This window comes from Triticum aestivum, chromosome 2A, assembly GCF_018294505.1.
Source record: "Triticum aestivum cultivar Chinese Spring chromosome 2A, IWGSC CS RefSeq v2.1, whole genome shotgun sequence".
Taxonomy (NCBI): domain Eukaryota; kingdom Viridiplantae; phylum Streptophyta; class Magnoliopsida; order Poales; family Poaceae; genus Triticum; species Triticum aestivum.
In genome coordinates, this window is record NC_057797.1 from 231007941 (window position 1) to 231035759 (window position 27819).

The 27819-nt window shown below is 49.5% G+C and overlaps 1 protein-coding gene across 1 annotated transcript; it reads left to right on the top strand.

The window, feature by feature from the left end:
• Positions 1 to 3826: 3826 nt before the first annotated feature.
• Positions 3827 to 9490, top strand: LOC123188455 (L-ascorbate oxidase homolog). The gene is made up of 8 exons (XM_044600580.1): positions 3827 to 4246; positions 4362 to 4471; positions 7311 to 7581; positions 7717 to 7819; positions 7904 to 8249; positions 8362 to 8727; positions 8809 to 8887; positions 9006 to 9490. Exons 1-8 carry the CDS (start codon positions 4097 to 4099, stop codon positions 9216 to 9218), a joined length of 1638 nt encoding a protein of 545 aa, XP_044456515.1. The 5' UTR covers positions 3827 to 4096; the 3' UTR covers positions 9219 to 9490.
• Positions 9491 to 27819: the final 18329 nt, after the last annotated feature.

The following is a 27819-nucleotide window of genomic DNA, read 5'->3' on the forward strand; positions in this document are numbered from 1 at the left end:
CCTGCCCCTGTATATAAAGGAGCAAGGGGAAGAGGCCGGCCGGCCCTTGGGGGGCGCCAAGGAGGGGGGAGTCCTAGAAGGGGGAAGGAAAGAGAGGGAGAGGGAGAGGGAAAGAGGGGCCGCGGCCCCCTCCCCTGGTCCAATTCGGACTCCCCATGGGAGGGGGGGCGCCACCTCCTGGGCTGCTGCCCTCTCTCTCCCTTCAGGCCCACTAAGGCCCAATACTTCCCCGGGGGGTTCCGGTAACCCTTCCGGCACTCCGGTTTTCTTCGAAATCACCCGAAACACTTCCGGTGTCCGAATATAGCTGTCCAATATATCGGTCTTTATGTCTCGACCATTTCGAGTTTCCTCGTCATGTCCGTGATCATATCCGGGACTCCGAATAACCTTCGGTACATCAAAATATATAAACTCATAATGAAACTGTCATTGTAACGTTAAGCATGCGGACCCTACGGGTTCGAGAACAATGTAGACATGACCGAGACATGTCTCCGGTCAATAACCAATAGCGGAACCTGGATGCTCATATTGGCTCCTACATATTCTACGAAGATCTTTATCGGTCAGACCGCATAACAACATACATTGTTCCCTTTGTCATCAGTATGTTACTTTCCTGAGATTCGATCGTCGGTATCTCAATACCTAGTTCAATCTCGTTATCGGCAAGTCTCTTTACTCATTCCGTAATACATCATCTTGCAACTAACTCATTAGTTGCATTGCTTGCAAGGCTTAAGTGATGTGCATTACCGAGAGGGCCCAGAGATACCTCTCCGACAATCGGAATGACAAATCCTAATCTCGAAATACGCCAACCCAACATGTACCTTTGGAGACACCTGTAGAGCACCTTTATAATCACCTAGTTACATTGTGACGTTTGGTAGCACACAAAGTGTTCCTCCGGCAAACGGGAGTTGCATAATCTCATAGTCATAGGAACATGTATAAGTCATGAAGAAAGCAATAGCAACATACTAAACGATCGGGTGCTAAGCTGATGGAATGGGTCATGTCAATCACATCATTCTCCTAATGATGTGATCCCGTTAATCAAATGACAACACATGTCTATGGTTAGAAAACATAACCATATTTGATTAACGAGCTAGTCAAGTAGAGGCATACTAGTGACGTTTAGTTTGTCTATGTATTCACACAAGCATTATGTTTCCGGTTAATACAATTCTAGCATGAATAATAAACATTTATCATGATATAAGGAAATAAATAATAACTTTATTATTGCCTCTAGGGCATATTTCCTTCAAGATCCACAGGAAGGAGCCCTTTTTCCATTGTCTACAGTAAAGTTCCATCACATGTGGTGGACCTGGTGAAGCTACCATCAAGGGGAAACTCAAAATCAACATTGTCCTTTGCTGATAATTACACCGAGTTATTTGAAGAGATTCGCGGTTCTTTGGAAGCACAAAATCAGAAATATAAACAACTTGCTGATTGCAAAATGAGGCTAAAATCATTCCAAGCCGGTGATAAGGTGATGGTCTACCTCCGAAATGAGAGGCTGCCTTTAGGTGTTAAAGGGAAACTTAGGCAGCGAAGGTATGGACCCTTCTCTATCGTGAGGAAGATAAATGATAATGCTTATGTGATAGATCTTCCAAGCGATATGGGTATCTCCAACACTTTCAATGTTGCGGACTTGACTCTCTACCATCCAAAAGAAGCGCTCTATGAAGATAACTCGAGGGTGAGTTCCAAACAACCAGGGGAGAATGATGAGGAACAATAGATGAGGAACATGAAAATATAATCATATGTCAAATCTGTTTGGCTACTTCTAGATACTTCCGTTGTGGTCTAGTATTTCTTTGCTTTTCTTTATCCTACCTACTATTTTCTAGAGTCTTCTAGTTGTGAGTAGCTATGAGTAGAATGGTGAACCTTAAATAATGTTTCTAGAGTATTCCAGCTATAAGTAGAAGTATGTGAAGGCTTTCCAAAGCCCTATAAATAGAGGTCCTCATCTCTACTTTGTAACCAGACTATGTACCCCTACCTATAATAGAAATTGTTGTTCTTATCTAAGATCTTGGAGTAAATCTTGTGCCCTAAGAGTTCTGGATTGAACTCTTGCTGCCCTATCAACCTGCATTCGCCTCTAGAGCGATATCTAGCGCAACACGTTGAAGCTGTTCATTTAACACTTGTGCTGTACACATTGTAGTAGCAAGGTGGATTTGCTCCTCCACAACCTTTGTGCTGCTTCAGTGGGCCCCCTGACGCTCCACTGACATCAACTCCAACTCCATATATTCGTGTTTGGGGAGAAAAAAATCAGAGAGAAGGATTTATCGCGTTTTACAATACGGAGCCGCCGCCAAGCCCTAAACTCTCTCGGGAGGGCTGATCTGGAGTCCGTTCGGGGCTCCGAAGAGGGGAATCCGTCGCCATCGTCATCATCAACCTTCCTCCATCACCAATTTCATGATGCTCACCGCCGTGTGTGAGTAATTCCGCCGTAGGCTTGCTGGATCGTGATGGGTTGGATGAGGTTTATCATGTAATAGAGTTAGTTTTCTTAGGGTTTGATCCCTAGTATCCACTATGTTCTGAGATTGATGTTGCTATGACTTTGCTATGCTTAATGCTTGTCACTAGGGCCCGATTGCCATGATTTCATATCTGAACCTATTATGTTTTCATGAATATATGTGAGTTCTTGATCCTATATTGCAAGTCTATAGTCACCTATTATGTGTTATGATCCGTTAACCCCGAAGTGACAATAATCGGGATCATTATCGGTGATGACCGTAGTTTGAGGAGTTCATGTATTCACTATGTGTTAATGCTTTGGTCCGGTACTCTATTAAAGGAGGCCTTAATATCCCTTAGTTTCCAATAGGACCCCGCTACCACGGGAGGGTAGGACAAAAGATGTCATGCAAGTTCTTTTCCATAAGCATGTATGACTATATTCGGAATACATGCCTACATTACATTGATGAACCGGAGCTAGTTCTGTGTCACCCTATGTTATAACTGTTGCATGATCGATCGCATCCGACATAATTCTTCATCGCCGATCTAATGCCTACGAACTTTTGATACATTGTTCTTCGCTTATTTACTTTTCCGTTGCTACTGTTACAATCACTATAAAACCAAAAATATTACTTTTGCTACCGTTACCACTACTATCATATTACTTTGCTACTAAACAATTTGCTGCAGATATTAAGTTTTCAGGTGTGGTTGAATTGACAACTCAGCTCTTAATACTTGAGAATATTCTTTGACTTCCCTTATGTCGAATCAATAAATTTGGGTTGAATACTCTATCCTCGAAAACTGTTGCAATCACCTATACTTGTGGGTTATCAGATGCCCTCTCTGACAGATGGGTCTAAATGCGGCGATTGACGGAGGTCTCGGTCACTAGCCAAAAGTGGCTGCTGCAGAAGGGGAGGTTGAATGGCATTCTGCATCGATTCTACCTTTATTTACTTATGAAATATTTATTTACAAAATCAAGGAGAGAATTTTATAAACATTTATTTACACAATCATGGGCATGATTTGATAAATATTTATTTACACAATTACATTATGAACAAATAAATCACAATTTACATAATAAGAATATTACATTATGAACAAATAAATCACAATTTACATAATAAGAATATTTATACCCTATTGCAACATAGAAATACAAAAAATGTAAATGATGCCTGACACCGCCAAATCTAGCACGTTGACATACAAGTACATGATCTATCTTTAATGTGGGTTTACCAATTTCATTCCTCCCTCAACGACCGTCTAGAAAAGGAGGGTGCCCCGACATCCCACGGGAGGACACACAGCCAAGAATCCACAGCATCACCACTCTACCACACAACACTACCTCCGCTCCTGGGACGCACTCCCCTCGCTTCTCCTTTCCGCCTCCTCGACGAAAATCACTCACCACTCGATTCGAGCAGTGCCCTCATGCTGACGACTCCACCAACATAAGAACAAGAGCACCCATCCCACTCACAAGTCCCTCACATCTCCTTTCCCATACTTCCATTTGCTGCAAGAAAGCGTCTAGGTAGGCGGCGCGGTGAGCAAGATGGCGAGGGGTGGCAGCGCCGTGGCTGTCCTCTCCTTCCTCCTCGGCCTCCCGCTCCTCTCCGTCCTCGTCGCCGGCGAGGACCCGTACCGGTTCTTCACGTGGAACGTCAGCTACGGCGACATCTACCCGCTCGGAGTCAAGCAGCAGGTCTCGGTGCATTCCATTATTCTCTCTCTGTTTTTCTTCTCTCTACTGTGGCACCACATTGAGTTTTAGCATCACCCCAACCGTATGCTGAATGAATGAATAAATCTGTTGGCAGGGGATACTGATCAATGGGCAGTTCCCCGGGCCGCAGATAGAGGCCGTCACCAACGACAACCTCGTCGTCAATGTCTTCAACAAGCTCAACGAGCCATTCCTCCTCTCCTGGTACACCTCATAACTCACGAATCCCTCCATTTAGATTTCGTCTGCTCCTCTTATTACACGTAGTACCACTTGTTGGAAGTTAATTCGTGCCCGGCCATCAATTGAATACGTAATATCTTACTGCGTGTGCCCCGCAAAAGAGTATGGCAATGTTTTAATGATCTTGCTACAAGTTTTAGATATCCATCATCCGTTTTAGATATCCAAGTAAATAAATGCCGTGGCTGTTGAAGTTGAACTGGATATCCTTGCCCAGTTGTAGTGCCTATGCTCGAGTGTGGTCGAGTTGGAAAAAAATTCTATGAGACCAGGTCTCACGGATTAGCAGGTGAGACCCATCCTGATGGATGACACGTGGCATTCACAAATCACAAAGCATCCATCCCACCCCCACCTGAAATCAGGAGGGGAGAGATTAGATGCTTTGTGATTTTTGAATGCCACATGTCATTTATCAGGGCGGGTCTCACCTGATTTATATGAGACCTGGTCTCATATAATTTTTTTCCGGTCGAGCTTGCCCCAGTGTACCTACCGCATGCAACTTTAAGACGTGCTTAGGGCATGTACAATGGTTCTATTCTAGGACTGCCACATAGGATAAATGATGAGGTGGAGAATAAATAAATTATAAGAAAAGGCTTGTCTTTTCTTATTTAAGAGAAGACAAGATAATCTCTTAACACAATTTGTCTCATCATGTTTTGAGGAATAGCTAGCTATTGAAGAAAAGGCTAAGAAATGGGCCATTGTAGACATGATTTTTTGTCATCTCTAAGTTACATGCAAGACTTATGATAAAACTATCTTATCAACCATTGTACATGCCCTTAGTTTAACACTATTACACCGACTAATCCACATGTCCTATCAAACTGAGTATATCGGCTATATGATTAGGCGATGTGGATAGAGTATTTAATTAATTCTATATGCAGCCTGGCCACTGCATGGAATTGGAAACTAGAGTGTCATATTCACGGCAAATCCTCAAGTACGTACGAAGTACCGCTTTTAGTCTGTCGGTGAGACAGCGCAGTTACTAATCTTCAAAGTAGGGGGTGCGTCTCATTTCATTTTAGTGGGCAATGAAAGCGCCGTGTCTGGTTCACTCGGGAGTAGTAGTAGTATAGCTGTGTAGGACAAGTGTTCCTTAATCGACGGGGCATGTCATGTCATGCTTATTTTGTGCGGCCAGAATACGGGTAGCTAGCGGCATAATAAGGACCAAGGCGCTATTTTGGAGCAGGAAAAGCGAAGGATATGCATGAAAATACTCCAAACCACCAGGCCCCTAGGAGAACATACTCCAAATCTTTGCGATCTACTAGTAGGAGCAGCAGCAATGGCACATGCACAGGGAGGCGCATCAGACAAGGGTTGAATGCGGTCGATGCAGTGCAGCAGAGTTTTAGCAAGTCTGATTGATCTAGGCAGGGCAAAGCAAAGCACCACATTGTTTTGTTTTGTTTTGTTTCGTACCCACCTCGTGATCCAAGCTAGGGCGTTGCTGGGCTGGGCTGGGTCGGGATGGAATAATGCAGGGGCAGGTACACCGCATCTCGTCTCGTGATCTAAGCGTGATCACGGTCACGGGCGGGGGTGGCTGCCATGCTTTTTACCACGAGCTTCCCTCTACCTCACGCGCGCGTCGGCCGTCGGTGACCATGTGCACTTCCGCGAGCGCGTGGGTGGGTGCCAGCCGAGCCGAGCGAGGCCACCGCCGTACCGGTGGAGCTGTAGCGGGCGGACTGCAGATTCGGCGCGCCCGTGTCCTCTTGTGCTCAAAAGTTATGACGCCTCACGGGCCCTCCCTCCTGTTTAAGCCCACCTCAAATAAATCATTTTTTTTCTTCCTCAAAGCTGACACCCTTCTCTAGCTAGGGGAAGATGGCAGTACCAGCATCCCACATTGTTTTCTTTCTTTCTTTCTTTGTAATGAAAATGTCAGTTATTTCGGGGATGAGAGCGACGCTATGGATGTGTCGCTAGATTCTACTGCTCAGGAACCATGATAGTGACCAAGTGGTCAGCTGGGTAAGCCATCAACAAAAAAAATTGCAATCAAGGAACCATGATAGTGACGGTAGGGCCTGCATCACTGTGTTATAAGTACTACCGTATATGTTTAGAAACAGAGTTAGGTGCACCGACAAGTTTGCATGGCCGCGACGCTACGTTATAGCGCGGGGCGGAATACCTGGTCGGTCCCGCTCCCGGCCCGCACAGAGAGTCGCAAGTGTTTCGATAGTGGTCACGCAAGCCATTAGTAACACACAGATGGGCGCTCCGTCAGTAGACAGCTTAGCTTCGCTGCAAAATGTCATCACCTAAAATAAAAATACAGTAAAAGATAGTGCAAGGGTGAGCATACGTATCAATTCGTGGCGGGTGACAAGTTCACGGACCAGAGAACATGCAAGCGTCGAGGGCGCCCCCGAGCTAGATACTTTCACTGTAAACAAATATAAGACCGTTTAGATCAGTAAAGTAGTAAAGTTAATAGTAAAGATACCGCTGTTGAGTAGTCCGACCAACACTCGTGCCCATGTCGTAAGGGGCTCCAAAGTTTCAACGCAACACCGGTGGAGTATTTCAGTGCTATTAGTAGTACTACTTACACGTACAGGTAGTACTTTTTTGACTCGTTGAGGCGCCAGTTTCAGCGTGGCAAAGATGCTCCATCAGTCAAAAACACGAGAGCAATCCGATTTGCGCTTCACTGGAAATCGACTAACTTCCAGACTGTGTGTATTTGTGAGCAAACATGAGAAAGAAAAACGAATGATGCAAGTCCATCCAGAACTGATGAGGCGAGGATGGTTGCAACGCAATGCAGGAGCGGGATACAGCAGCGGCGGAACTCGTTCGAGGACGGCGTGGCCGGGACGACGTGCCCGATCCCGCCGGGCGCCAACTTCACCTACATCCTGCAGGCCAAGGACCAGATCGGCACCTACTTCTACTTCCCCTCCCTCGCCTTCCACAAGGCCGCCGGCGGCTTCGGCGGCATCCGCGTCCTCAGCCGCCCCAGGATCCCGGTCCCCTTCCCGCCACCAGCCGCCGACTACACCGTCCTCATCGGCGACTGGTACAAGACCAACCATACCGTAAGCAGTTACCTCTTGCCACGCGGCCAGAGCATTAGATTAGTATATATTCTTTCTCGCAAAAAAAAGATTAGTATATATTCTACAAAATTTAGAGTAGTAACCAATTTGTTGGCGTTCGTTCTTCTTGTGCAGGATTTGAGGTACATGCTCGACAGTGGCAAGGCACTTGGCTTCCCCGATGGCCTGCTCATCAACGGTCGCGGCTGGAACGGCTACACCTTCACCGTCCAGCCCGGTAAACACCCCGGATAATTCAGTTTCTGAATGACGTGCTGGTCTTGTGACAGAAGAAGTCAAGTCTGAAACTTGTTGCATGCAGGCATGACGTACCGTTTCCGGATCACCAACGTCGGGCTGGCCACGTCCCTCAACATCAGGTTCCAGGGGCACACCATCAAGCTGGTGGAGGTGGAGGGCTCGCACACCATGCAGACCGCCTACTCCTCCCTGGATGTGCACCTTGGCCAGTCCTACTCGGTGCTCCTCACCGCGGACCAGCCTGGCTTCGACTACTCCATCGTCGTCTCCACGCGCTTCACCACCAAGATCATATCCACCACCGCCGTCCTGCACTACGCCAACTCCGCCGGCAAGGCTCCCGGCCCTCTGCCCGGAGGCCCCACCACCCAGATCGACTGGTCGCTCAACCAGGCCCGCTCTATCAGGTACGTAGTACTATCGCTCATCAGTTTCTTTTCCTACTACAACTACAAATTCGGACTAGGACTGTAACCATGAAGGACAATGTGACCTCATTCTGCCTATACTCGCAACCAGATGGAACCTGACGGCGAGCGGGCCGAGGCCCAACCCGCAGGGCTCGTACCACTACGGCCAGGTGCCCACCACCAGGACCATCAGGCTGGCCAACTCGGCGGCCACCATCAACGGCAAGCAGAGGTACGCGGTGAACAGCGTGTCCCACGTCAACGCAGACACGCCCCTCAAGATCGCCGACTACTACAAGATCGCCGGCGTGTTCTCGGTGGGCACCATCTCCGACAGCCCGACATACGGCGGTGCCTACCTTCGGACATCGGTCATGGGGGCCGACTACAGAGGCTACGTCGAGATTGTGTTTGAGAACTCTGAGAACGAGGTGCAGTCGTGGCACATCGACGGCTACGCCTTCTGGGTTGTCGGGTATGCATTGGTTTTCCTGTCTTTGTGGCTTTGTTTACTTTGGTGATCTGTATCTGAGCGGGTCTAAATTTTTGGACGCAGAATGAATGGAGGAAAATGGTCGCCGGCAAGCAGGCAGATCTACAACTTGAGGGATGGCGTTTCACGGTACACTGTTCAGGTATGGCTCTTCTGAAAACGCTCGACAGTCAGGAAGGTTGAGTTGTGTTCCATTTGTATTTGTTCTCGGAGTTGGCGATGATGACTGAACTCATTTTACCTGTGTGCGTTTCCGTCAGGTTTACCCCAATGCATGGACTGCAATCTACATGCCCCTTGACAACGTGGGCATGTGGAACGTGAGATCGGAGACCTGGGCCAGGCAGTACCTGGGACAGCAGTTCTACCTCCGCGTCTGGACGCCGTCCACGTCGTGGCGCGACGAGTTCCCGATCCCCAAGAACGCCCTCCTGTGCGGCCGAGCTGCCGGCCGCAGAACAAGGCCTTTCTGATGAGTTAAGCCACACGGCCAACCCAAGTTTGTCATGAGAGGATGACAGCTTGGCCTGGAGCAGACATAAAAAAAAAAGTTACCATGAGAAAAAGGCTCAGAAAGAAGAGTTACCTGAAGGCAGATTGTCGTACATTTGCAATCGAACTTTTAGTGCCAGATTGATTCTTTCTACAATTGTTTTGGTGGTGGGTATAATTAGTCATGTAGTAGCATCTTAGCTTCGTTATTCCGGTCCTTAATAAATATAGACAAAAGAGTATGCTTTGTCAAGCTGATTTCGTGAGAACTTATCTGGCTGTCAGATTTTCTATAATACCCCATCAAAATGAGTACAGAGGATCCGCTCCTAGCCCTCCCCTCCTAGCCCCAGCCCCCGCCGTCGGCCCAGCCAGCGGCGGCCACCAGCCGCCTGACGTACGCCACTCCGGCTGCGTCAGCCACCTTCTCCCTGACGTACGCCACTCCGGCGGCGTCAGACACCCAAATTTTCTGACTCTGATCACTCCGATCGGTCTCGTCCACAAACATGGCCCTTTCTGACCTTCCGTTCTAAGCTGGGTAAGAATTTGAAGACAATCCAAGCTAGGTTAGAATTTGAAGACAAGATCAGGAAGAATCTGGGATCGACAGTCAAACATCTTGAAGGCACTCCACTCAAGAGAATTCTTCCTGGTAGCACAATTTTCAAGATCAAAAATCAGACTTAATCCGGATACAGTGGGTCTCATTCTACAATCATGCGACTCCATTTAGCTAGGGCGAGATCCACCTCCACAGGCACTACTCGTCTCCCACCTCCTCCCCCCGCGCCGCTGGCCACTCCAGCCGCGGCGGCCACCACCCAAGCCATCATGGCGACGACCCCGCCCCCCTCGCCAGCTGGGGGCTCTGGCCTCGGACCGGATCTTGATGCCTGGGCGTCTCCTCCATCCTCTGGTCCGTCCGCGGTTCCGGAGACGCCGCTCGCGAGCTCGCCAGATCCGGCATCGTCGCCGCGGATCCCGCCTCGGGAGCCGCTGCTGGTGGATGGGCAGCCCTTTGGCCCGGTAGATCAGGCCACTCCACCTCCCCCGCGCATTAAGTCCATCATCGTCGCTCCATCACCGGCTGTCCACCTTTCCTCTTCGGGTGCGGATGGAGGGTGGACCGAGGTCAGCCACCAAAAGAACCGGCGCCCTTCCTTTGGCCCGCTGGTTTCTGATGTGCACCGTAGGGCGCACACGTCGGACCCCCGGAGCGGCTTCAATGCGAGCGCTGGCCGCGACGCCTTCTTAAGCAAGTTCCGCGGCCGCTGTTTCAGATGTCTCAGCAAGCGCCATCGCCGCGTCGATTGTAGGGATCCAATCCATTGCATCCTCTGCGAGCAGCCGGGGCACATTGGCAAACACTGCCCGCAGAACCCTCGAAATCTGAGCAGAGGAAGTGCAAAGAGTAGGCTTGGGCCGGCACCGTCGCCGGTGCCTCTCCACGCGCGTCTCCAGTTCCCTCCGCCCGCTGCACCAACCATGCCCACCTCCGCCCAGACCATGCTGTACCACGTCGACCCGGCGCGCCGTCCCCGAGAGAGCCACTCGGTGGCCATGTCCACTGGGGTGGCTGAGCAGGCCATCTTCTTCCTGCGCCATCACGCCATCACCCTGAGCGCGGCGGATGGGGTGAACGCCACGTCCCCTATGGCCATCGGGCGGGCCCTGGAGGCGCGGCTCGCCGTCCCTGAGCACCAACTGCGGGTCACGGCCCACCACCCGGAGCACTACCTCGTCATTTTCAACCAGCCGGCGCACCACGACAACGCGGTCCGCCGCGGCTCCATCCGCGTCGACGGCGCCGTCTTCACCATCGCGCCGTGGCACGAGCACGACCACGCCTCCTTCGACATGCTCAGCCTGCATGTCCGCGTCGTCATCGAGAAGGTCCCAATGCAGTACTGGTCCCTGGAGGGGGCCGAGGAGATCCTGGGGAAGAAGGTGCGTGTTGACCGCCTCGACAGCAGGACGCTGGAGCGCGGGCACACGAAAACTTTCGCCTGCTGGCTCTGGACTCGCGACGTCGCCCACATCCCCACCAAGCACACCTTGTGGGTGTTGCCGCGCGGCGCGGGGCGAGTGGAAGAGATGTAGGGCTTCTCGCCGCCGGACCGGCGTGTGGCTCCGCCGCCGGGCGCTGTGTCCTACACGATGCTGATCCACGTCGACCGGGTGGAAGATTGGACGCCTCTCTCCCCGCGCTCCTCCCACTCTGGCCAGAGTGGGCTGCTGTCATCTGACTCCGATGGCGACGACCGGCCGTTCCCCATGGTGGCCCCGGGCACTTGGACCATGGAGGTGGAGGATGGCCAGCGTGCTGAGCGCCAGCAGCGCCTGGCTCGTGCCCCGGTGGCGGACCTGGGTTGCCGCGGCATGCTGCGGGGCGGCCCTGGCCGCGATCAAGATGGAGCGGGTGGCAGCGGTGGCGGCGGGCGCCGCTCCTGGAAGGACACCTTGCTGCGCCGCGGACGCACCCCGGCCCCGCAGACACAGCCTACTGCCCCTCGCCGGCGGAGCCGCTCCCCCCCTGCGAAACGCCGCTCCAAGGGCCCGAGAGGGCGGCGCCATGATGATAGGAGATCATCGATGGCACCGCAGCGTCGCGACGATCGGAGGCGCTCCACCCCACCACCTCCCCCTCCGCCCCCTGCACCAGCCGGCTCCGGCAAAAATGGCAAGGACCCGGTGGAGGATTTCTTCAAGCAGGCGAAGAGGCCACTAGTCGCCTCTGTGGTGGTGGACTGCATGGCGGCTGACGTGCAGGCGGTGGCTGATGCTGCTGTCGTTGCACCGCTGGACTTCAACGACGGCCAGCAGGTAGAAGAGGGGGGGCCGGTGGCACAGCCAGATGCGTTCGGCCCCACGCTGTCTGGCCCTCCGCCGCCCATCGGCCAGTTCAACCGCCACGCCCCTGCTTCGGCGCGCACCATGGAGCTCCAGCTGGGCGCGGTGACAAGCCGCGTCTGTCAGCTGGAGATCACTGAAGCTGAAGCTGATGAAAGCACCGAGCCGCGCCGCCTCTTCCGCAAGACCCAGGCCCCGCTCGTTGCTTCATCGCCGACACGCAGGCCATCGGCTCCTCCAAAGTCCCGTGCTGAGTCGGTGCCTTCCCGCCAGAGCGCACGTCAGGCAGCCCTCGCGTCATCGGTGCCGGTGGCGCAGCGTGCTTCCCTGCGCATTGTCAAGGAGCTGGGGCTGCTGGGACCAAAGCAGAAGATGTCACCAGAGGTGGCTGAGGCACTGATCCGGCGTTTCGATGAGCCCCTGACAGACAACGACATTGCTGTCATTGCCAAGCTCACGCGTCTGGACGTAAGTGCTTTGCGTGTCGCAGCTGCCATGGCTGGACCTGAAGGAGCTGCCGAGGAGGCCGTAGTTTAGATATGTTAGTTCTTCATATGTATTCTCTCCGGTGGCGACCGGCTTTACGCCGGTGTGAGTTAGGTCTGTCCTCGTCGAGTTGTAGCTTGTGGTTAGTTTGTCGCCGGCGTATCTTGGGAGCTATTGGTGGTCGCCGGCGATCCCCTATTATGTTGGCTGTGTTCTGCTTGGGCCCGAGGCCATTTAGTTTATTTAGTCATCGGAGATCATGTTTGTTTCCCCATGAGTAACATGCTTAGCCCGATCATGTGCTGGAACGTCCGCGGCCTAAACAACCCGGCGAAGCGAGCATCGGTTTCTGAGATGGCCACCACACACAAAGAGGCAATCCTCTGCCTACAAGAAACTAAAATTGAGGTCTGGACACCCAACCTAGTGCGTGAGATAGGAGGTGCCCTGCTGCAAGACTGCATAGCTCTGCCGGCGATCGGCACCTGCGGCGGAGCGGCAATTCTCTGGAACAGAGATGTAGTTTCAGTAGACTCCCATGCCATCGGCATCTTTGCGATCATGGCTAAGGTCAAATGGCACGGGCAGCAGGAAGGTTTTTGGCTTTCCTCTGTCTACGGACCTGCTGACGATGCAAGAAAGGAGGCCTTCCTCCTCGAGCTCTCCCGTACTGCACCACCAACCCCAGAGCCATGGCTGATAAATGGGGATTTCAACCTCATCTATGAAGCCCGCGACAAGAACAATCTAAACCTCAACCGACGACTAATGGGTAGATTTAGATCGGCGATCGACCACGCGAGACTGAAGGAAATAAAATGCAAAAACAGACGCTACACTTGGAGCAATGAACGTGATGATCCAACTCTTGTTAGTATAGACAAGTTTTTCTGCAACCAAGCATGGGAGTCAGTCTTCCCCTCCTTCTCGCTAGTAGCTGCATCCACTGCAACTTCAGACCACTGCCCCCTGATTTTAGCCGACGCCAGTGCCCCGCCACGCCGAGCAAATTTTAAATTTGAAAATTTCTGGCCCAAGTTCCCGCGGTTCATGGAGACAGTGGAGAGGGCCTGGAACAGGCCGGTTCAGACCTCCTGTGCATTCCTGCGCCTGCACGCTAAGCTTGCGCGCACGGCTCAGGCACTGAAGACCTGGAGCAAGACTCTCTTCAGCGACGCCAAGCTCCAGTTCCACATCGCGGCAAAGATCGTCCTTCGTTTAGAGGTGGCCCAGGAAACACGTCGACTGACAATGGCTGAAGCTAATCTTCGCAAATCGCTGAAGCTCCGTATGCTAGGACTGGCGGTGATCGACCGTGCAAGGAAACGACAGGCATCGCGCCTAACTTGGCTCCGGTTGGGCGACGCGGGCACAAAATTCTTCCATGCAAAGATGAGATCGCGACGCCGAAGAAACTTCATACACAGCATCCAGGTGGCTGATGAGATCGCCACGGCGCACGAAGACAAGCAGAGGATGATTCATCAGCATTTCCAGGCGAGTCTGGGCTCCAAGGCTGCTCGCGAGATCGACATCAACTGGAATCGCTGAACATGCCGATGATCCAGGGAGGGGGCCTGGATAACCCATTCTCTGAAGAAGAAATCTGGGCGGCAATCAAGGCCTCCCCTGCTGAGAAAGCACCCGGCCCGGACGGCTTCACCGGGACGTTTTTCAGAGCGTGCTGGCCGGTGATCAAAGAGGACATCAAGCAGGTGTTTGAGCAGTTCTACCGCATTGCTGGGAATGATTTCAGCAAGCTAAACACAGCAGCAGTAGCACTCATCCCCAAGAAGGATGGAGCTGAACAAATTCAGGATTACAGACCCATTAGTCTGATCCACTCCATTGCAAAGCTCATAGCAAAGGTGCTCTCCACTAGATTAGCCACAGTCATCCACTCCATCATCTCGCCGGCTCAGTCAGCATTCCTGCGCTCCAGATGCACTCATGACAGTTTTCTGTACGTGCAAAATGCTGTCCGCTCGCTCCACCGAAAGAAGACGCCGGCGCTCCTGTTCAAACTCGACATTGCGCGCGCTTTTGACAATGTATCCTAGGAGTACTTGCTGCAACTTCTTCAGGTGCTCGGTTTCTCGGCGCGCTGGAGAGATTGGGTCGCCGTGCTCCTCTCCACAGCCTCATCCTGCTTCCTCCTCAATGGCACAGTAGGACAACAAATAGCTCACCGCAAGGGACTCCAGCAGGGCGACCCGCTCTCCCCGCTCCTTTTCATCCTTGCTATAGATCCCCTGCATCGGCTGCTGCAGCGTGCCACTGAGCTAGACCTCATCGCCCCTCTGCCTGGTAGGGATCTATCGCTAAGAGTCAGCCTATACGCCGATGATGCCGTCATCTTCGCAAACCCTGACAAAGAGGAGATAGATGCTCTGCTTCAGATTCTTCATGATTTCGGCAATGCAACTGGGTTGCGGGTAAACCTTGCCAAGTCAACAGCGTCTGCTATACGCTGTGATGAGGCCACCCTGGCGGATGTTCTGCAAAACTTCGGTGGCCAAACTGTGGATTTCCCCCTGAAATACCTTGGCCTCCCGATCACTCTCTCCCGTCTACGGCTGGTTCACATTCAGTTCATCCTGGATCGCATCAAGGCCAGGCTTGCGGGATGGAAGGGCAAGCTAATGTCTATAGCTGGACGCCGAGTACTGGTGCGGAGTGTGCTCAGTGCACTGCCCACCTTCGCCCTGACGGTGCTGCGCGCGCCAAAGAAGTTCCTGAATGAGGTCGACAGGGTGCGGCAGCGCTTCCTGTGGGCACAAGATGAAGAGCTCAGCGGGGGTAAATGCAAGGTCAGCTGGCCCGTGGTGTGCACTCCGATCAATCATGGAGGTCTCGGAATCCTGGACATGTCACGCTTCAGCAGAGCGCTCAGACTGCGCTGGCTTTGGCTATCCTGGACATGCCCGAACAGGCCGTGGATTGGAATGCAGCTGCCATGCGACGACGGAGACAGGGCCCTCTTCTCGGCCTCGACAACGGTGACTCTCGGCGACGGAGCAACGGCCACCTTTTGGCATTGCTCCTGGACAGGATCAAGCAACCTCAGGACTGCCTTTCCATCACTGTTTAAGCACTCAAGAAGGAAGAACAGATCGGTCAGGGAGGCGCTAAATAACAGCACCTGGCTCCAGGACCTTGCCCATGGAAACACACAGCCTATATGGGAAGAAGCAATCAGATTGCAGAGATGGATTCAGTCCAGGAGCATTCAACTTGATGATCAACAACCTGACACAATCAGATGGAAGCATGAGGCATCAGGAAAATACTCAGCTAGCTCGGCATATAGAGCGCAGTTCCAGGGCCTGATCAAGTCTGAACTCAGAGACATCGTTTGGAACTCTTGGGCACCGGCACGTCTGAAGATGTTCATTTGGCTGCTGCTCAAGAACAGGCTCTGGTGCAATGATCGTTTACAGCGAAGGGGATGGCCAAATGGATATTTTTGCCAGATGTGCTTTAGAAACCTTGAGACTTCGCATCACCTCTTCTGGCACTGCCCGATCTCTAGAGCGGTCTGGACAAAGACTGCGGAGGGTCGTGGTTGCTGCTCTCTGCACCCATTAACATGGCAAAACCAGAGCAATCCAATGGAGATCATTAGACTGATGACAAACGGAGAATCAGCACAACACAAGAAGGCCCTCAAGACGATGCTCATACTGATCCTCTCTGAGCTGTGGAAAGAGAGAAATGATTGCACTTTCAGAATGAAGGTGGCCAAGCCAGATGACATACTAGGAGCTGTCAGAAGAACTTTTGAGCTTTGGCGACAAGCAGGAGCAACCTTTCTGGAGCACCCTTTCTGGGAACCTCCATGAGATAGCTAGTTTCTTTTGAATGCTGATCACAAGTTTTGTGACCTGTCGACATCCCTTTTCTCTTTCTTTTCATTATATCCTTGATCTTATGATCACCTCATCCTTTGTATTCCCACATGCTCCCTGCTCTCAATCAATACAAGCCAGCCAGCAGCTGGATCTTTCAAAAAAAAAATTCTACAATCATGTCTGGGAGGTAATGCAGCGAGATTCAAGGTCTCTTTTCTTTGGGATTGGTGTTTCAAATTCTCTGTTGCTTCCAAGGATGTTCGCTTTTCGATCTAGGTAACATTTCCAATAAAAATTTTAATCTTCATTTCTTCCTTTGGGGCAATGGGGGTCCGAATTTCCGTAAAGAGTTTGAGCTCTATTGCAATGAGCAAGACAAGGAATGGACGATGGTATCTCGTTCAAAAAACCCTTCCAAATCTTTTGTGGATGCTGTCAAATCTCCAAGATTTTTTGGTGTTCATGACAAAAATTCAAACTCCCGACAGAACAACATTGTTTCGCAGGCGTAGCAATCTCGGCCTTCAGTTTTTGCTCGACTTGAATGGCATGTTAATGCCAGCATTAGTGGCGCTAGAATGAATTATGAGAAGGTGGGATCTCAGGATTTTCAAAATAAGCAACTCAACTCCTCCCAGGTTAACAAAGCCCAACTTCTAGCCCAGGAGCCCTTATGTTGGAAATATGCCCTATAGGCAATAATAAAAGGATTATTATTATATTTCCTTGTTCATGATAATTGTCTTTTATTCATGCTATAATTGTGTTATCCGAAAATCATAATACATGTGTGAATACATAGACACCAACATGTCCCTAGTAAGCCTCTAGTTGACTAGCTCGTTGATCAACAGATAGTCATGGTTTCCTAACTATGGACATTGGATGTCATTGACAACAAGATCACATCATTAGGAGAATGATGTGATGGACAAGACCCAATCCTAAACATGGCACAAGATCGTATAGTTCGTTTGCTAGAGTTTTTTCAATGTCAAGTATCTTTTTCTTAGACCATGAGATCGTGTAACTCCCGGATATCGTAGGAGTGCTTTGGGTGTACCAAACGTCACAATGTAACTGGGTGACTATAAAGGTATACTACGGGTATCTCCGAAAGTGTCTGTTGGGTTGACACGGATCAAGACTGGGATTTGTCACTCCGTATGACGGAGAGGTATCTCCGGGCCCACTCGGTAATGCATCATCATAATGAGCTCAAAGTGACCAAGTGTCTGGTCACGGGATTATGCATTACGGTACGAGTAAAGTGACTTGCCGGTAACGAGACTGAACAAGGTATTGGGATACCGACGATCGAGTCTCGGGCAAGTAATGTACCGATTGACAAAGGGAATTGTATACGGGGTTGCTAGAATCCTCGACATCGTGGTTCATCCGATGAGATCATCGAGGAGCATGTGGGAGCCAACGTGGGTATCCAGATCCCGCTGTTGGTTATTGACCGGAGAGCCGTCTCGGTCATGTCTACATGTCTCCCGAACCCGTAGGGTCTACACACTTAAGGTTCGGTGATGCTAGGGTTGTAGAGATATGAGTATGCAGTAACCCAAAATTTGTTCGGAGTCCCGGATGAGATCCCGGACGTCACGAGGAGTTCCGGAATGGTCCGGAGGTGAAGAATTATATATAGGAATTGCAGTTTCGGCCATAGGGAGAGTTTCGGGGGTCACCGGTATTGTACCGGGACCACCGGAAGGGTCCCGGGGGTCCACCGGGTGAGGCCACCCATCCTAGAGGGCCCCATGGGCTGAAGTGGGGAGGAAACCAGCCCATAGTGGGCTGGTGCGCCCCCCCTTGGCCCCCATGCGCCTAGGGTTGGGAACCCTAGGGGAGGGGGCGCCTCCACTTGCCTTGGGGGGCACTCCTCCCCCTTGGCCGCCGCCCCCCCTAGGAGATCCCATCTCCTAGGGCCGGCGCACCCCCCTAGGGGGCCTATATAAAGGGAGGAGGGAGGGAAGTGGCACCTCAAGTCTTGGCGCCTCCCTCTCCCCTGCTACACCTCTCCCTCTCGCAGAAGCTTGGCGAAGCCCTGCTGCGATCATTGCTGCATCCACCACCACGCTGTCGTGCTGCTGGATCTTCATTAACCTCTCCTTCCCCCTTGCTGGATCAAGAAGGAGGAGACATCATCCGCTCCGTACGTGTGTTGAACGCGGAGGTGCCGTCCGTTCGGCACTTGGTCATCGGTGATTTGGATCACGGTGAGTACGACTCCATTATCCCCGTTCTCTTGAACGCTTCCGCTCACGATCTACAAGGGTATGTAGATGCACTCAGATCACTCGTTGCTAGATGATCTCATAGATAGATCTTGGTGAAACCGTAGAATTTTTTTATTTTCTGCAACATTCCCCAACAGTGGTATCAGAGCTAGGTCTATGCGTAGTTCTCTTTGCACGAGTAGAACACAATTTGTTGTGGGCGTAGATCTTGTCAACTTTCTTGCCGCTACTAGTCTTATTTTGCTTCAGCGGTATTGTGGGATGAAGCGGGCCGGACCGACCTTACACGTACGCTTACGTGAGACAGGTTCCACCGACTGACATGCACTAGTTGCATAAGGTGGCTAGCGGGTGTCTGTCTCTCCCACTTTAGTTGGAGCGGATTCGACGAAAAGGGTCCTTATGAAGGGTAAATAAAAGTTGACAAATCACGTTGTGGCTTTTACGTAGGTAAGAAAATGTTCTTGCTAGAACTCTATTGCAGTCACGTAAAACTTGCAACAACAATTAGAGGACGTCTAACTTGTTTTTGCAGCAAGTGCTTTGTGATGTGATATGGCCAAAGTTGTGATGAATGATGAATGATATATATGTGATGTATGAGATCATGTTCTTGTAATAGGAATCACGACTTGCATGTCGATGAGTATGACAACCGGTAGGAGCCATAGGAGTTGTCTTTATTTTTGTATGACCTGCGTGTCATTGAGAAACGTCATGTAAATTACTTTAGTTTATTGCTAAACGTGTTAGCCATAGTAGTAGAAGTAATAGTTGGCGAGCAACTTCATGGAGACACGATGATGGAGATCATGATGATGGAGATCATGGTGTCATGCCGGTGACAAGATGATCATGGAGCCCCAAGATGGAGATCAAAGGAGCTATATGATACTGGCCATATCATGTCACTATTATTTGATTGCATGTGATGTTTATCATGTTTTTGCATCTTGTTTACTTAGAACGATGGTAGTAAATAAGATGATCCCTCATAATAATTTCAAGAGAGTGTTCCCCCTAACTGTGCGCCGTTGCGACAGTTCGTTGTTTCGAAGCACCACGTGATGATCGGGTGTGATAGATTCCAACGTTCACATACAACGAGTGTAAGATAGATTTACACATGCAAACACTTAGGTTGACTTGACGAGCCTAGCATGTACATACATGGCCTCGGAACACAGAAGACCGAAAGGTCGAGCATGAGTCATATAGAAGATATGATCAACATGAAGATGTTCACCGATGTTGACTAGTCCGTCTCACGTGATGATCGGACACGGCCTAGCTAACTCGGATCATGTTATACTTAGATGACTGGAGGGATGTCTATCTGAGTGGGAGTTCATTGAATAATTTGAACTTAATTATCATGAACTTAGTCTAAAAATCTTTACAATATGTCTTGTAGATCAAATGGCCAACGTTGTACTCAACTTCAACGCGTTCCTAGAGAAAACCAAGCTGAAAGACGATGGCAGCAATTATACGGACTGGGTCTGGAACCTGAGGATCATCCTCATAGCTGCAAAGAAAGATTATGTCCTAGAAGCACCGCTAGGTGACGCACCCGTCCCACACAACCAAGACATTATGAACGCTTGGCAGACACGTGCTGATGATTACTCCCTCGTTCAGTGCAGCATGCTTTACAGTTTAGAACCGGGGCTCCAAAAGCGTTTTGAGCGACACGGAGCATATGAGATGTTCGAAGAGCTGAAAATGGTTTTCCAAGCTCATGCCCGGGTCGAGAGATATGAAGTCTCTGACAAGTTCTTCAGCTGTAAGATGGAGGAAAATAGTTCTGTCAGTGAGCACATACTCACAATGTCTGGGTTACACAACCGCTTGACTCAGCCGGGAGTTAATCTCCCGGATGACGCGGTCATTGACAGAATCCTTCAGTCGCTTCCATCGAGCTACAAGAGCTTTGTGATGAATTTCAATATGCAGGGGATGGAAAAGACCATTCCTGAGGTATATTCAATGCTGAAATCAGCAGAGCTAGAAGTCAAAAAGGAACATCAAGTGTTGATGGTGAATAAAACCACTAAGTTCAAGAAAGGCAAGGGTAAAAAGAACTTCAAGAAGGATGGCAAGGGAGTTGCCGTGCCCGGTAAGCAAGCTGCCAGGAAGAAGCCAAAGAATGGACCCAAGCCCGAGACTGAGTGCTTTTATTGCAAGGGAAGTGGTCACTGGAAGCGGAACTGCCCCAAATACTTACCGGACAAGAAGGCCAGCAACACGAAATGTATATGTGATATACATGTAATTGATGTGTACCTTACCAGTACTCGTAGTAGCTCCTGGGTATTTGATACCGGTGCGGTTGCTCACATTTGTAACTCAAAGCAGGAGCTGCGGAGTAAGCGGAGATTGGCGAAGGACGAGGTGACGATGCGCGTCGGGAATGGTTCCAAGGTCGATGTGATCGCCGTCGGCACGCTGCCTCTACATTTACCTACGGGATTAGTTTTAAACCTCAATAATTGTTATTTAGTGCCAGCTTTGAGCATGAACATTGTATCAGGATCTCGTTTAATACGAGATGGCTACTCATTTAAATCCGAGAATAATGGTTGTTCTATTTATACGAGAGATATGTTTTATGGTCATGCTCCGATGGTGAATGGTTTATTCTTAATGAATCTCGAGCGTAATGCTACACATATTCATAGTGTGAATACCAAAAGATGTAAGGTTGATAATGATAGTCCCACATACTTGTGGCACTGCCGCCTTGGTCACATAGGTGTCAAACGCATGAAGAAGCTCCATGCAGATGGACTTTTAGAGTCTCTTGATTACGAATCATTTGACACGTGCGAACCATGCCTCATGGGTAAGATGACCAAGACTCCGTTCTCAGGAACAATGGAGCGAGCAACCAACTTATTGGAAATCATACATACTAATGTGTGCGGTCCAATGAGTGTTGAGGCTCGCGGTGGTTATCGTTATGTTCTCACCGTCACTGATGACTTGAGTAGATATGGGTATGTCTACTTAATGAAACACAAGTCTGAGACCTTTGAAAAGTTCAAGGAATTTCAGAGTGAGGTTGAGAATCAACATGACAGGAAAATCAAGTTCTTGCGATCAGATCGTGGGGGAGAATACTTGAGTCACGAATTTGGCACACACTTAAGAAAATGTGGAATAGTTTCACAACTCACGCCGCCTGGAACACCTCAGCGTAATGGTGTGTCCGAACATCGTAATCGCACTCTATTAGATATGGTGCGATCTATGATGTCTCTTACCGATTTACCGCTATCATTTTGGGGCTATGCTTTAGAGACTGCCGCATTCACTTTAAATAGGGCTCTGTCGAAATCCATTGAGACGACACCGTATGAATTATGGTTTGGGAAGAAACCTAAGATGTCGTTTCTAAAAGTTTGGGGATGCGATTATGTCAAGAAACTTCAACCTGAAAAGCTCGAACCCAAGTCGGAAAAATGCGTCTTCATAGGATACCCTAAAGAAACTATTGGGTATACCTTCTACCTCAGATCCAAAGGCAAGATCTTTGTTGCCAAGAATGGATCCTTTCTAGAGAAAGAGTTTCTCTCGAAAGAAATAAGTGGGAGGAAAGTAGAACTTGATGAAGTATTACCTCTTGAACCAGTAAGTAGCGCAGCTCAAGAAAATGTTCCTGAGGTGCCTGCACCGACTAGAGAGGAAGTTAATGATGATGATCATGAAACTTCAGATCAAGTTGCTACTGAACTTCGTAGGTCCACAAGGACACGTTCTGCACCAGAGTGGTACGGCAACCCTGTCTTGGAAATCATGTTGTTGGACAACGGTGAGCCTTCAAACTATGAAGAAGCGATGGCGGGCCCAGATTCCGACAAATGGCTGGAAGCCATGAAATCCGAGATAGGATCCATGTATGAAAATGAAGTATGGACTTTGACTGACTTGCCCGATGATCGGAGAGCCATAGAAAATAAATGGATCTTTAAGAAGAAGACAGGCGCGGATGGTAATGTGACCATCTATAAAGCTAGGCTTGTCGCTAAGGGTTATCTAGAAGTTCAAGGGGTTGACTACGATGAGACTTTCTCTCCCGTAGCAAAGCTGAAGTCCGTCCGAATCATGTTAGCAATTGCCGCATACTATGATTATGAGATATGGCAAATGGATGTCAAAATGGCATTCCTTAACGGTTATCTTAAGGAAGAACTGTATATGATGCAACCGAAAAGTTTTGTCGACCCTAAGAATGCTAACAAGGTATGCAAGCTCCAGCGATCCATTTATGGGCTGGTGCAAGCATCTCGGAGTTGGAACATTCGCTTTGATGAGATGATCAAAGCATTTGGGTTTATGCAGACTTATGGAGAAGCCTGCGTTTACAAGAAAGTGAGTGGGAGCTCTGTAGCATTTCTCATATTATATGTAGATGACATACTTTTGATGGGAAATGATATAGAACTTTTGGACAACATTAAGGCCTACTTGAATAAGAGTTTTTCAATGAAGGACCTTGGAGAAGCTGCATATATATTAGGAATCAAGATCTATAGAGATAGATCAAGACGCCTCATAGGTCTTTCACAAAGCACATACCTTGATAAGATATTGAAGAAGTTCAATATGGATCAGTCTAAGAAGGGGTTCTTGCTTGTGTTGCAAGGTATGAAATTGAGCTCAGCTCAATGTCCGACCACGACAGAAGATATAGAAGAGATGAGTGTCATCCCCTATGCCCCAGCCATAGGGTCTATTATGTATGCCATGCTGTGTACCAGACCTGATGTAAACCTTGCCGTAAGTTTGGTAGGAAGGTACCAAAGTAATCCCGGCGAGGAACACTGGACAGCGGTCAAGAATATCCTGAAGTACCTGAAAAGGACTAAGGACATGTTTCTCGTTTATGGAGGTGACGAAGAGCTCGTTGTAAAGGGTTACATCGACGCTAGCTTCGACACAGATCTGGATGACTCTAAGTCACAAACTGGATACGTGTATATGTTGAATGGTGGAGCAGTAAGCTGGTGCAGCTGCAAGCAGAGCGTCATGGCGGGATCTACATGTGAAGCGGAGTACATGGCAGCCTCGGAGGCAACGCGTGAAGCAATTTGGGTGAAGGAGTTCATCACCGACCTAGGAGTCATACCCAATGCGTCGGGGCCGATCAAACTCTTCTATGACAACACTGGAGCTATTGCACGTGCCAAGGAGCCCAGGTTTCACAAGAAGACCAGGCACATCAAGTGTCGCTTCAACTCCATTCGTGAAAATGTTCAAGATGGAGACATATATATTTGTAAAGTACATACGGATCTGAATGTCGCAGATCCGTTGACTAAACCTCTCCCTAGGGCAAAACATGATCAACACCAGAACTCTATGGGTGTTTGATTCATCACAATGTAACTAGATTATTGACTCTAGTGCAAGTGGGAGACTGTTGGAAATATGCCCTAGAGGCAATAATAAAAGGATTATTATTATATTTCCTTGTTCATGATAATTGTCTTTTATTCATGCTATAATTGTGTTATCCGGAAATCGTAATACATGTGTGAATACATAGACACCAACATGTCCCTAGTAAGCCTCTAGTTGACTAGCTCGTTGATCAACAGATAGTCATGGTTTCCTGACTATGGACATTGGATGTCATTGACAACGAGATCACATCATTAGGAGAATGATGTGATGGACAAGACCCAATCCTAAACATGGCACAAGATCGTATAGTTCGTTTGCTAGAGTTTTTCCAATGTCAAGTATCTTTTCCTTAGACCATGAGATCGTGTAACTCCCGGATACCGTAGTTGTGCTTTGGGTGTACCAAACGTCACAACGTAACTGGGTGACTATAAAGGTATACTACGGGTATCTCCGAAAGTGTCTGTTGGGTTGACATGGATCAAGACTGGGATTTGTCACTCCGTATGACGGAGAGGTATCTCTGGGCCCACTCGGTAATGCATCATCATAATGAGCTCAAAGTGACCAAGTGTCTAGTCATGGGATCATGCATTACGGTACGAGTAAAGTGACTTGCCGGTAATGAGACTGAACAAGGTATTGGGATACCGACGATCGAGTCTCGGGCAAGTAACGTACCGATTGACAAAGGGAATTGTATACGGGGTTGCTTGAATCCTTGACATCGTGGTTCATCCGATGAGATCATTGAGGAGCATGTGGGAGCCAACATGGGTATCCAGATCCCGCTGTTGGTTATTAACCACAGAGCCGTCTCGGTCATGTCTACATGTCTCCCGAACCCGTAGGGTCTACACACTTAAGGTTCGGTGACGCTAGGGTTGTAGAGATATGAGTATGCAGTAACCCGAAAGTTGTTCGGAGTCCCGGATGAGATCCCGGACGTCAAGAGGAGTTCCGGAATGGTCCGGAGGTGAAGAATTATATATAGGAAGTGCAGTTTCGGCCATCGGGAGACTTTCGGGGGTCACCGGTATTGTACCGGGACCACCAGAAGGGTCCCAGGGGTCCACCGGGTGAGGCCACCCATCCCAGAGGGCCCCATGGGCTGAAGTGGGGAGGGAACCAGCCCATAGTGGGCTAGTGCGCCCCCCCTTGGGCCCCCCCATGCGCCTAGGGTTGGGAACCCTAGGGGAGGGGGCGCCTCCACTTGCCTTGGGGGGCACTCCTCCCCCTTGGCCGCCGCCCTCCCTAGGAGATCCCATCTCCTAGGGCCGGCGCACCCCCCTAGGGGGCCTATATAAAGGGGGGGGGGAGGGAGGGCAACGGCACCTCAAGTCTTGGCGCCTCCCTCTCCCCTGCTACACCTCTCCCTCTCGCAGAAGCTTGGCGAAGCCCTGCTGCGATCATTGTTGCATCCACCACCACGCCGTCGTGCTGCTGGATCTTCATCAACCTCTCCTTCCCCTTGCTGGATCAAGAAGGAGGAGACGTCATCCGCTCCGTATGTGTGTTGAACGCGGAGGTGTCGTCCGTTCGGCACTTGGTCATGAGTGATTTGGATCACGGCGAGTACGACTCCATCATCCCCGTTCTCTTGAACGCTTCCGCTCGTGATCTACAAGGGTATGTAGATGCACTCAGATCACTCTTGCTAGATGAACTCATAGATAGATCTTGGTGAAACCGTAGAATTTTTTTATTTTCTGCAACATTCCCCAACACCTTATGCACTCAATGCGAACTTTTGGGTCATAGTAGTGTAAGTGCATCTAGTGTCACCCCTAGTTGGTTTTGGAGTGTTGACGACAAAAGTGATTGAGGGACTAATGTGTTTATGAGAATTGCAGGATAACACAGGTAGAAGTCCCTCATTGTTTCGGTTTACCTACCAAAGATGTCCCTTAAAAATGTATGAAGATGTTGAAGACAATGGTGGTTCATGAAGACATTCACGTCGAAGATAATGACATGTGAAGACATTCACTTGAAGACTATGGAGTGCGAAGACATAGTTTCTTTTGTAGTTTCATTTTCTTCTTTATTGAGTTATAGGAACCATTGAACTGTTAAGTGGGGTCCAAGTGAACAAAGTCAGAAGACTGACGTGATGCTCAACCCAAATCCTATGTCTTTGAGTGAAGATAATGAGAGCAAATATTATCCAGAGTTGGATGAGTCAGCTTTGCTTGTAGCCCAAGTCAAGCTGCTGTGTGTGTTTGAAATCCGACTGTTGGACACGTGTCGGTTCCTTAGTGACCCTGGGTCATTTCGGACATATCATGTCGGGTTGCCTGCTGGCTATAAATAGCCCACCCCTCCATCATAAATTGATGGCTGCTCAGAGTTAGTGCACGGCTTTTGTCGTTTGACAGCAACCCACCTCTGAAGCCTTTGAGAGAGAAATCCTTGCGAGGACAAAGATCAAAACATCCAGAGCCAAAGAGTGTTAGGCATCACTGATGTCTTTATGTCCGTGTGCCTAAAGACTTGTTACACTTAAGGACTGTGCATCCTCCAGCCGATTAGGCGTCACGTTCTGACGATCCAAGAGTCATCGTGGATCGCCGGTGAATAGAGTTTGTGAAGGTTTGGAAGTCTACCTTGAATACTTACAAGAGTGATTGGGCGAGGACTGGGTGTCCTTAGCTCAAGGGGAATAAGGTGAAGACATGGTCTTCTGAGTTCAATCTCAGCCTCCCTAACCAGACGTACAGTTGTCACAGCAACTGGAACTGGTCTACCAAATCCTTGTCTTCACCAAGCTACTGGTTCTATTTCCCCACCTTTTTTACATTTCAGTTTTTCTTCGTGAAGTCATTGCTCGTTTGCCTGATCTGTTTGACTTCACTGTGCGAACACTATTACATGTTTGGCTTCATATTGTCTCCCATTCCGGTCTGTACTACCTAGCTGCTATTAGTCTTCATGCTTTCATTATATTGCTTACTTGACTATGGTCTGTCTAGAGTAGTTTATCTTCCACTGCATATCATATAGGCTCCATTTGATTGTCTGTCTTCAAAGACCTCGTGTTTTGAAGACTTTCATAAAAAATCGCCTATTCACCCCCTTTAGTCGATAACTAGCACTTTTAATTGGTATTAGAGCAAGGTGATCCCTTGTTCCATGTGATTCGGTTTAACCACCCGGAGTTTTAGCTATGTCGACCCTGCAGAGATAATCAAGGTCTCCGCCGCGTGTCCCATCTTTGATGGCACTGATTACCCCTACTGGAAGAATAAGATGTGCATGCATCTTGAAGCCATTGGCATAGACCTCTGGTATGTCGTCAAGACTAGCGTTCCCAAAGTCAGTGAAGGCGTCACCGCTGCTGATGTCAAGAGGTTCACGCAACTGGACTCAACCGCCAAGAACATCATCTCTGGTCATCTGACAAAGGACAATATGGCCGTGTGAGCACTCTGGAAACTGCGAAGCTAGTCTAGGACTGACTGTCCAAGGTCAACGAAGGCGTCTCAACACAAAGAGACTCAAGAATAGATGTGCTTCGCAATCTCTTCAACAGATTCAAGAGAAATGACAATGAGAATGTCCAGCTCACGTTCGACCACCTCACTGATATCACAAATGAGCTTCGCGCACTCGGCGCCGCTGAGATCACCAAGCATGAAATTATGAGAAGCTCCTGAGATCACTTGACAGCTCATTTGACACTTTGGCCCTGATGATCCAAGAACGCCCTGACTTCAGAGATCTCGATCTGTCTGACA